General features: G+C 33.8%; 1 protein-coding gene across 1 annotated transcript; it reads right to left on the bottom strand.

The window, feature by feature from the left end:
* Positions 1-4,580: 4,580 nt before the first annotated feature.
* LOC116021960 (cytochrome P450 CYP736A12-like) lies at positions 4,581-6,943 on the bottom strand. The gene is made up of 2 exons (XM_031262494.1): positions 6,184-6,943; positions 4,581-5,616 (listed from the first exon to the last, which is right to left on the bottom strand). The coding sequence occupies exons 1-2, from the start codon at positions 6,871-6,873 to the stop codon at positions 4,801-4,803; spliced, it is 1,506 nt and encodes a 501-aa protein (XP_031118354.1). The 5' UTR covers positions 6,874-6,943; the 3' UTR covers positions 4,581-4,800.
* Positions 6,944-10,893: the final 3,950 nt, after the last annotated feature.

The following is a 10,893-nucleotide window of genomic DNA, read 5'->3' on the forward strand; positions in this document are numbered from 1 at the left end:
AAATCATCGATGTAAAAGCATTATATATATATCTATATACACACACACACATATACATATACGGTGGCGGAGCTAGAAAAATTTCTCAGTGTGGGGCGAAACATAAAAGAAGTAGTTTAAAAAATGAAATACTTAAAAAGGAATATAGTCATAAATATTTTTGGATATAGACAAAAAATAAAACACATCAAAACTTTATAAAAATATTAATAACAACAATATATGAAACATAATTAATTTGATAAAATAATTCAAATAGAAAACACACCACACAAATATGCATCATTAGGTACGCATCACCAAAAAACACATCACTAGGTATGCAAATATACACCACACAGTGTTAGCAAATGCACCATTAGGGGTAGTGGAGTTATGGTGCATTATTTTGGGTGTGGTGTGTTTTTTTGGTGTTTTTGTGTATTTTCATTGTGATGCGTTTTTTAACATTGAGTGGTGTAAACCGCAACAACCGCACGGGAAGACACATTAAGTGAAAAGCAGAGCAGGCTACGAAGGGAACGCCTACAAGATTTTAACCCTCACCCTTTGTTAAGTAAAAACACACACCAACCAACTCAACCAACTAATCAATTATTTATTTGTATCTATTTTCATATACTTATATCTAACAATATACTATAGATACATATATACATACAAGGGCTATATATGGGGTGGAGGTGTGGGGTGAGTGGGCCGCAGTTGCTCCCATTGTGGCTCCGCCACTGTATATATAGAATCCTAATCATATGAGAACCCAATCCCCAAGTGAAAACTTGTGGACAAATCTAAATCATTGATCTACAAAATTTGATGGATGAGAAATCAAGTAAAAAAATGACCAGGGTCATTTTCATAAATATTACAAAATTTTAAAATAAGCGAGGTCGTTTTCATAAATATTACAAAGTTTTGTTTATTTTCAACCATTAGATCTACTATATCAATGGTTTGGATTTGTCCGCACGTTCACACCTGGGACATGGTTCTCACCTAATTAATGACATATATATATATATATACACACACACACACACACACACACACATACTTGGGAAAATTTTACAAAATGACCAATTTATCCTCTAATAATTTGGCAAATAAAAATAAAAATTTAATGTTAACAAAATTTAAAAGTAGTGGATTGAAACAACCACTTTCGTCATAATTAAAGAGAAAAAATTGTATAGAGCAATAATTTATGGATTGCGTATATAATTTAGGCATAAGTAATTGACTAAAACCACCATTTTCCTGGATTTTAATTATTAATTAGTTTTAGATGGGTTTAGAGTTTAGACTGCCCACATTCCTGCAATTCAAAGATTGACAATATGATGTGGCAAATGCTACATCATTTATTTAATTTTTTATTTAGTGTACAGGATTTGTGAATTTGCATTTGTTGCAAATTTGCAAATCCTGACAAAAGCTGTAGCAGCTGCTTTGCTGTAGCAGCTTTTTTTTTTTTTTTTTTTTTTTAAATTTTTGATTTGTTTTATGTACTTTTATTTTATTTTTATTTAATTTATTTATTATTGTTTTAAAGTGATGTGATGTTGGGTCCACTTTTTAAAATAAATTAGACTGGCAGGAATGTAATGTGAATAGTAAATGATTTGGAAAATAGGTGATGTGGAGGTGGGACCCATCTTTTGCAAATTGAGAGATTTGTAGGAATAAGTTCAACCTTATATAAGTTGCGGACTTGTGGATGATATAATTAATTACTTTTAGAAAACTGCTAAGAGCATCTACATCAAGGGTGATAATGGAGTTTTTAGAACAATAGTTGATGACTTGGATGTGAGAGAAGGTAGGAAAGAGAATGATTTGGTTCTTCTGCAAATTGGAGAGATTGGAACAGTAAATGAACGTTGCGAACTCCAAAGCTAGTTGCAGCCATGCGTGCGTGGCTGCAACCAGCGGGCTCGTGCAGTTGGGCGCGTCAGGCGCGCCTGACAATATATATATAAAATTTTAAAAATCAGATTTACTTTTTCTTTTTTCTCCTCCTCCCATTTTCTTTTTCCTAATCACACTTACAAAAACTCCTAAAAAACCGTAAAATAACTCCATTGATAAGGATGTTGAGCATCCTTAAGAGCATCCTTATCAGTTGGAGTTTTTTCTCCAGTTTTTTGTGGGCCCCATCATCCACCTCATCATCCACTATCTCACTTAATCATAAAAACTCTCATCCACATCAATTTGAAGTTTTTTCACAGGTTTTTATGGGCCCACGTTATAAATTTATAATTATAAAAATTAATTAAAATAAACATACTTAAATTTAATTATAATGATAATTATTAACATTTAAATTTTGAATCATTCAAAATTTAAATAAAAAATATATATTATATAATTAAAAGTTGTGATAAATTTATAATATAAATAATAAAACAATCAAAAAACAAACAAATTAAATGTTTTTCAAAAAAAGATTGTAGTGTGTGTGCCTGTGTCTCAACCGCAATACGCAAGGATTTTAAAAAAATAAATAAAAACAAAGAGAGATTGAGAGGCGGCCACTCTCAATCGCCCAGCCGGGCACGTGTGTCACACGCGCCCTGCTGGTTGGGTGGTGAGACGCACATGCGTCTCACCCAGATTTATTTTTTTTTAATTTTTCTGACATTATTCAAGTGTTTGCAGGAGGATGATTTTGTCCATGATCTCATCTCCACATCAGTTTTGAACCAACCCATTGCATCATCACTGTTCCAATATCTCCTTTTGATCCATTGATAGGAATGCTCTAAGGAGCCCCTACAATTGTCACTCACAAAATAATCACTACTACAATATGAGTTGGCATGCCACGTCATTGTTCTGGCTATTGTGATATTTATGACATCAATGTCACGTCAGCAAAACTAATGGTCATTTTAACACGAATTCTATTACACGTATTTTCGAATCTTACTCCATAAATTTTACTCCCTGATGTGGTGGATACCGATAAGCTACTTTTTTATGTGGATCTTAATACAAATGTCTAAATCAAAATTTTGTTTGTGAGAGTAACAATTGCAAGTAAAAAATTGGAGTACACATGGTATTTTTCTTTTAACGCCCTTAATTATTATGTACAAAATTTTAAAATGCATAGATTAAATTGAATAAAGTTAATCTCTTCAAAAAATTATTTTCGTCACTTTATTTGAAACTTGATAATTTGAAAATTTGGGTGAAAGAAATTTTTGTGCTGTTAGAGGGTGCTCTTAGTCACTTAACAATTAACATCGTTGTCATGTCTAAGGAATTTGTACATGTTGAATAATCGTTTAAGGTTTACCTTTTGTCTTTTTATTGACATTTGGTAACTAGCATACACCAACTTCAAATGTATGTGGTGGTCCCAAAGTAGACCGTGGTTGGGCATTGGTATGAGAGTGTCCCATAGATTATTGTCTTTGAGACGGATCAAATTAATATAAAAATGTAATACGTATTGAAAAATATAATATTTTTATATTTTGATTTAAAAGTATTATATTTATTATTAAAAGTATTATGATATACCTTATACGTAATAAACACTTTATTTCTAATTAGGATTACATTTTTCAGTATAAATATTATATTTCTATATCGACCTGACCCGCCTCACGAATCTTGATTCATGAGACCATATAATAGGAGAGTCACTCTTCAAGGATATATATGACATATGTTACCTGATATTGTTAAATGTACAAAAATATTATATCAATTTACACACACACACATATGATTGCGCTCAAATGAGAATGGTGCGCCCAGGAAAGAACTAAGAACGCATGACTTCCATCCACGTGTCCAGATCTAATGGATGAGAAACATTTATTTTTTTTTAAAACGCGGTGACATTTTCGTAAATAATTGAACATCGAAGTACAAGTAAAATGTATTACAAGTGTAAGTAGCAATTTCATAAGTAAATTCAACTTGTATTTTTTATATAATAAAACATTCGTCATACCAAAGCTCAACAAAGCTTCTTTTTTTTTTTTTTTTTTTCAAAAAATATCAAATTTAGTATCCAAAAATCAATATGACAAAGTTGTCCAAAGTTACAATTATGAGATTAGGTTATGCGCAATCTTGTCTCATCTCATTTTTCGATTGACTATTTGTACCCTCATACATATTAGTCTTTACAAGTATATCTCTTGACCTGGTCTACCCAATAAAATATATATATAAGTCTTGAGTTAAATCTATCCAAGATACATCAAACTTCATTTGCTCTCTCCAAAATTTGTTAGTAAAAATTCATATTTCAAACCAATTAATTCTCTTTATTATATTATTGATCGAATTGTTTTCAAATGTACCAAAAATAGTTATATATACCATGGATTCAGATCTACATTATTACAAGGTAGACCCATCATAATTTACCTACTGAATATTCACAATTCAAATTATAAATATTCAGTATGTAAATTGTGTATCTTAGATCCGAGTCTACAGAATAATTTGCCAATGTAGCAAGCTACCAACTGCTCAATATACGAAAAGATAATTTAGACATCTACGGATCGGATCGGAGTATTATTATAGATGGTGACCGGTGAGGCATTAATAAATTGCATGAAGATCAGATAATTTAATTAAAGAAAGACCCCACATTGGTCAATAGTTTAGACTTTCTTACATGTCATAACACACTCATTCTCTCTGTCACAACAGTATTTTATGGGGAAAGGTACAAAACCATTATTACAGTAAATTATTTCGACTAAACAATAATAGACGAAACCAAAATCAATTGTAACATGGAAATCATAAGACTATAGTTTAAGGTAATCAGCAAAGCAAGCGATACGAGGGAACGGCAACTAAGTGCTGCACTTTCGGAGATGCCAAACCAAATGTCTCGGTCATGTCCAACTCGTGAGGTGACATTTTATTGGGCAGTTCCCAATTGAAGCAATGCATCAACTGACCAACGATCAATTTAACGTTAATTAATCCCAAATTCACTCCGGGGCATACCCTCCTCCCGTACCCAAACGGGAGAAGATGAAAATCATGTCCCCGGATATCCACGCTCTTGCTCATGAATCTCTCGGGAAAAAACTCCTCCACGTTCTCTGACCAGATGTTGGGGTCGTGCCCGATTGCCCAGCAATTTATCATAACTCGTGATTTCTTGGGTATGAAATGCCCGTTCAGCTCGATATCTTCCAACGACTCTCGGGGAACGAGCAAGGTGGCCACAGGGTGGAGCCTGAAGCTTTCCTTGATCACCATCTCCAAGTATTCTAAGTTTGGCAAGTCTTTCTCCTCCACCATTCGGTTCAGTCCCACTTTGTTCTCCAGCTCTTCTTGGAGGAGTTTCATCACCCTGGGATTCCTCATGATTTCTGCTAAAGTCCACTCGATCCATGCGTACGAGGTATCCACGGATCCTACGATCATGTCGAAGAGAAGTGCTTTGATGCTTGCCAAGTCAAGCTTGTGGGACGATGAAGGGTTCTTCTGGGAGGCCAGCATCATATCTACAATGTCCTTGTTGCTCTTTTGTACACCATTTTTTGCATCTTGTTCATGCTCCTTGATGATTTCTAAAAATAGTTTATCAACTGATTTTCCAAGTGCCCTAAGTCTCTTGTTCAAGCCCTGCAACAATTTTGCATAGCTGAATTAGGGATAAATAATTGATAAAACCAAACATAGCTAGCTAGTTTTCACATAACATGTAACCAATTTGTTTTTAGATGATGATCAAAATCCACGACTACTATGTGAGGTGTGATCTTAGCCGACAAAGGATTAGTAGGAGGCAAACCAGTCTTGGTTGCCCATAATTGATCAGTCTTGATCGCCCATAGTTGTCCGGCTTATCAAACCAAAAAAGGATTTTGATCTTCGCCGGCAAAGGACCACTAGGGGTAGGAGGTAAATCTGCCTTGATTGCCCCTAGCTGATCGGCTTATTAAACCAAAAAGCTAGGCCAATCGGGCAATCCCACATGGAGGCGAACTTGGAACCTTGTGACTATATCAAGCCAACAGTTGAATTGATCTATTTGGCTAGGGTTGCATTGGGTAAATCCCTACTCTAAAAAGAGATAAATCAGCCTATATTGTCCATAGGCCGCTCACACAAGGAGTCGAACTTGGAACCATATTATTACCGAGCTAACTAACTTGGCTGGGTTGTCCCGACTTGTAACCAATTTATTACCTGAAGATCAAATGGCTTTAGAAAGGGGAGATAGTCAGCAATATTGAAAGCTCCGATCAAAGACACAATCTCTTGAACGATGAGTTTCAAGTCATGGTTATCATTGTTACTACACCCAAACAGCATTTTGTACGTAACGTTCTCAATCAACCTCCCCACCTCCGCGGTGAGATCAACCGCCTCTTTCCCGCCGGCCGCCGCCTCAATCGACTTCACCCACGCCACCATCTCCTCCCTCCGCATCGCCGCGAACGACTCGATCTTCGCCGTGGTGAGAAGCTCTTGGGTCGCAAACTTCTTATTGCCCCGCCAGTGAGGCCCGAACGGCGCAAACGCCATCCCCTTCGACCCGTCCGCGATGTTGTCCACCGCGTCGTTCTTCGGCCGGCTGGCGAAAACGGCGTCGTGCGTCTTGAGGATCAGCTCCGCCGCCGCCGGCGACGAAACCACCACTAATGGGACTTTCCCCAGCTTTAAGTACATTATGGGGCCGTATGTTTTTGACATCTCGTTCAGGGATCGGTGCGGGAGAGTGCCCAGCTGGTGGAGGTTTCCGATGATCGGAAGCGGTTGTGGCCCCGGCGGAAGTTTCAGGCCACTTTTCGGCGACTCTGCTGCCCTCCGGTGACGGAAAAACCACCAAAGGGTTCCCAGAAATATCGAGAGAAGCGCTAAACCAACAGAAGACATTATTCTCGTACGTGACAGTAGTGACTAGGTTAAGTTGTTTCTGTGTGTTTGATGGCCCTAATTCCCTCTCTCTCTATATATATATATACATATATAGATGAAAGGAAGCAACCATTTTTGAAATTTATTTGGAATATCTGTTGAAACCAAGAAACTTTTTCATAGTATACTATACAACGAAAAGAATGTATGATGAAATTATTTTGAGTAATAAATTAAAGAATGCATGGCAAAACAGTCTTTCCACTAGGTAAAAGAAATTCTGCGCCAACCTTATAATAACTAAAAATTATGACGTGGTCCCACACCATCTCCATACAAGACTGTATGTGGAGTATAGTACCAAACCTCCACTTATAAGTTAGTTTTTTGTGGTGAAATTAAAATTTTAGCTGTAATCCATTAATATTATAATATAATATAACAGAGTGATAGTTCAAATCAAACCTCATGAATTGAATCAGACAGAGATAATATATTTGTACTTATTTCATTTAATTTAAAAACTCTTATTCTTTTTATATTATATTTCCAAACAAAAAAGATAGCCTACCAAGAGATTGATTTTGGCACATGCTCATCCAAGTACTGCCGAGAAATAGTATGGTTTTTTTAAGAGACTACTAGACTAGCCCACCGTTTCCTGTCAAAGAATATTTATGTACAATAATATAAAAAACATCACATATAATCTGACAAAGAAGATAACGTACAATATATATAAAACAACATCACATATAATACGAAATTTTTTACTATGTTGATAGGTATTATAGTATATGTACAATTATTACTATTTTAATGATTTCGGTTTAAATATAAGCTGTTTATAGAAAATTTTGAAATTCGTTCACAATTTTATTAAAAAAAAAAAACTTTTTAAGGTTAATTAATTAGTTAATTTTTCAATAAATCTTTTAAAGGAGTGCTGAGGAGTGAGCGTGGCAAGACTGGCAACTGCTCTCATTGTCTCCTTCTGGATCAGTCGATATTAAAATTTTTTAATATAATGTTTAAATCAAACTAGCTAGCTGGTTAGTATTGACTCCTTGAGGATAGCTATCAGATGATTTTAATAAAATATTATCCCAGGTCTTATATAATAATTAAAAATTTTGAAGGTGATATGAAGCAAGCTTGCCAGTATTGACTCCTTGGTGGCCAGCTATGGAGTCTTTTTATTTAATAAAGCATTATCCCATGTCTTATACTAATTAAATTTTTCTATTCGTTTTAGCAGGCAATAATTACTCTTTGAGCTAATATTTAATTTACTATTTCACTATAGTGCTTTTTTCTCAATTGTGCTTTTTTCTCAATTTAATTCTAAATAATTTTTTGTTCTTAATTGAGTCATGAACTTTGAAGGTTTTATTTAATTGAATCATCTATCAGATCTTTTATTTATTAACTATTAAATTCAAATATTAAATCGAGAAAACTACTATAGTTGAAGACTAAATTCAATACAAATACAGTAGTCGATCATTAAATTAGATAAAATCACAATAGTAGATAACTAAATTACTTATTGATAGAGGAGAAGTTACTAAAATATCTTAACAAATGAGTCAATTAAGTAAAATAAATTTATTCAAAAAAAAAGAAGAAATAATTAAATTTCACATCAATTAATAATTTTTTTTTGAAATATTACTGAAGCACAAAAAGTTAACATCCCCTTTATATGAAAGTGCAATCGGATGCCACTAGATCAGAAGTTTCTTGCTACTATATAGATATTAACTCATTACTCTTTAGTGCGTGAACCTTTTTGAGTTGTACATACTACATACGTAATAGTGCTCAAAATTGTTTTCGTGCATGGTTGGCCACTTGGCCAAGTAGTCTGTGCACGTGTTGCGTTATTCTTGAATTCAAATCAACTTAAATTTTTTTTTCTCAAATACGAGGAAATTTTTTTTCCAGAATCAACCTTGGTATTTTATTTTTCCATGGACGGGACAAAGTATTACTTGAATTGATAGGTCTTCATAGAATATTCTTAATTAATTAACTTATACCAAAATGTGTATAATAATTTATTATATTATTAAAATAAAATATATAATTATAATATTTTAATTTATGATATTGTAATTTATAAATTACTATATATTAATTTAAAATTAATTATTACCTTTATTATCATTATTATTATATAGGGGTATATTAATATTTATACTCATTATTTCTTTCATTCCAAACCCAATTAATCAAACAATAGAATTAATCTTCATGATAATTTCAATTCCATTATGCTTTAAATATTTCTATTCCATTATGCTTTAAATATTTCCAATGACCCAAACAGGCCACTAGGGAGTGTTCTCACATTTTGGATAAGTTTTTACATTAATAAGTGACCCTACAACTTAATAATTATCTCAATTTTTTTTAGTACTATTGACTCTGTTACAATGTAGTATCTATTCATAGCTATTTTCTCAATTAAATGAAGTACAAAGAGTCAATATTGCATCCACTGATACTCGAACCCACCTCCTCCCATGTGAGGTGCAACCGGGTGCCACTAGGTCACAAGGGAAAAAAATTAGATTAAAAAAAAATTATATAACATTTTTTGTTATCTTGTCCATCCCTCCAACTCAGAAGTAATTAAATGCATGTTTTTAGAAAAAAGTTCTTTTTCCCTAGATTTATAGGTGATAGTCCATTTTTAGTCATTTTTTATTAGAACATTCAAATTTGGTCATAATATTATTGTGGTACGACCATTATTGGTCATTTATTAGCAAAATAGTTCTAATGTCGTTAAATACGAAGACATTTTGGTCTTCAATTATGAATATTTTTTTTTAAATAAACATACAAATATAGTAGGGCTGTAGGGTCAACTCAATTTGTATAAAAATGACCAAAATGCTTTTGTATATAACGATATGATATTTCAATGATTTTGTTGATGGATGACCAAAAATGATCATGACATAATAATACTGAGACCAAATGTGAATGCTCTAATAAAAATGGACTAAATAAAAGAAAATATCGGAGAGGGACATCATAATATGATAATAGGATGTTGCATTGTCTGTTGCAATGCATGTTGCTGCATATAATATTTGTAAATCAGACGACAGCGGGTTACCGGTATTGACTGCTTAAGATCGAGCCGCCCATCAGGTGATATTAAAAAATATTTGTGAATGAGAAAAAGATGAAAACCGTACCCCACTACTCAATTCATTCTATGAATGAAGTCCTATATATATTCCAGCAAAATATTTTTTTAAATTTTTACTCAGAAATAGGCCAAATGTATAAATAAATTCAAATAAGTGTGTCGGCTTTTGACTTGACTTAATTGAAATGGTACCTTTTTCATTTTTTATTTCCAAATTTGGAGTATTATGGTACTCCTTAAAAATAACACAGGTATTAATTGAAACTTTGGTACCTTAAAATTCTCTCTCTCTCCCTCCCTCTCACGCTCTCTCTCTCTCTCTCTCACACACACACATATATATAGAGGTTCAAATACAGCGCAACTCTCTTGTGCGGTCGTACAGATGTATCTTGACCATTGGATTCGCTCATATCAATAGTTGAACATCAATGAAGTTTGAAAAATTGTGGTGACATTTTGGTAATTTCTTACATCATGTATATTTCTAGGGTGCACTAAGTGCTGAGTGTGGTGCACTTTTGAGTAAACTATGGTGTACCACAAAGTAGTGCTGGTATGTGGTGCACTAATGGAGAAGAATACGGTGGCATAATTTCTCGCACCATGTATATTATAGTAGTGCACTAAGTGTTGGGATGTAGTGCACTTATGATGAGTGTTCTGTGGTATACTTTTGAGTTAACTGCGGTGTACCACAGAGTGCTGGTTTGTGGTGCACTAATGAAAAAATGCGGCGATTTTGATATTTTCTGTCTCATGTATATTTTGGTGGTGCACCTATGAGTGTCTTGTGGTGCACAAGGAATGGATGCACCACCGAGCAATGTAAATGCACCAAGCCGCACGGGTAATATGGAGAACTTGGAATT

This window comes from Ipomoea triloba, chromosome 6 (genome assembly GCF_003576645.1).
Source record: "Ipomoea triloba cultivar NCNSP0323 chromosome 6, ASM357664v1".
Lineage (NCBI taxonomy): Eukaryota > Viridiplantae > Streptophyta > Magnoliopsida > Solanales > Convolvulaceae > Ipomoea > Ipomoea triloba.

What these genes read in the sequence shown, in the direction of transcription:
- LOC116021960 (XM_031262494.1), bottom strand. Translation starts at nt 6,873, where the DNA reads ATGTCTTCTGTTGGTTTAGCGCTTCTCTCGATATTTCTGGGAACCCTT. An exon ending in TAAAGCCATTTGATCTTCAG is followed by an intron (nt 5,617 to 6,183) that starts GTAATAAATTGG and finishes AAATTGTTGCAG; the next exon opens with GGCTTGAACAAGAGACTTAG.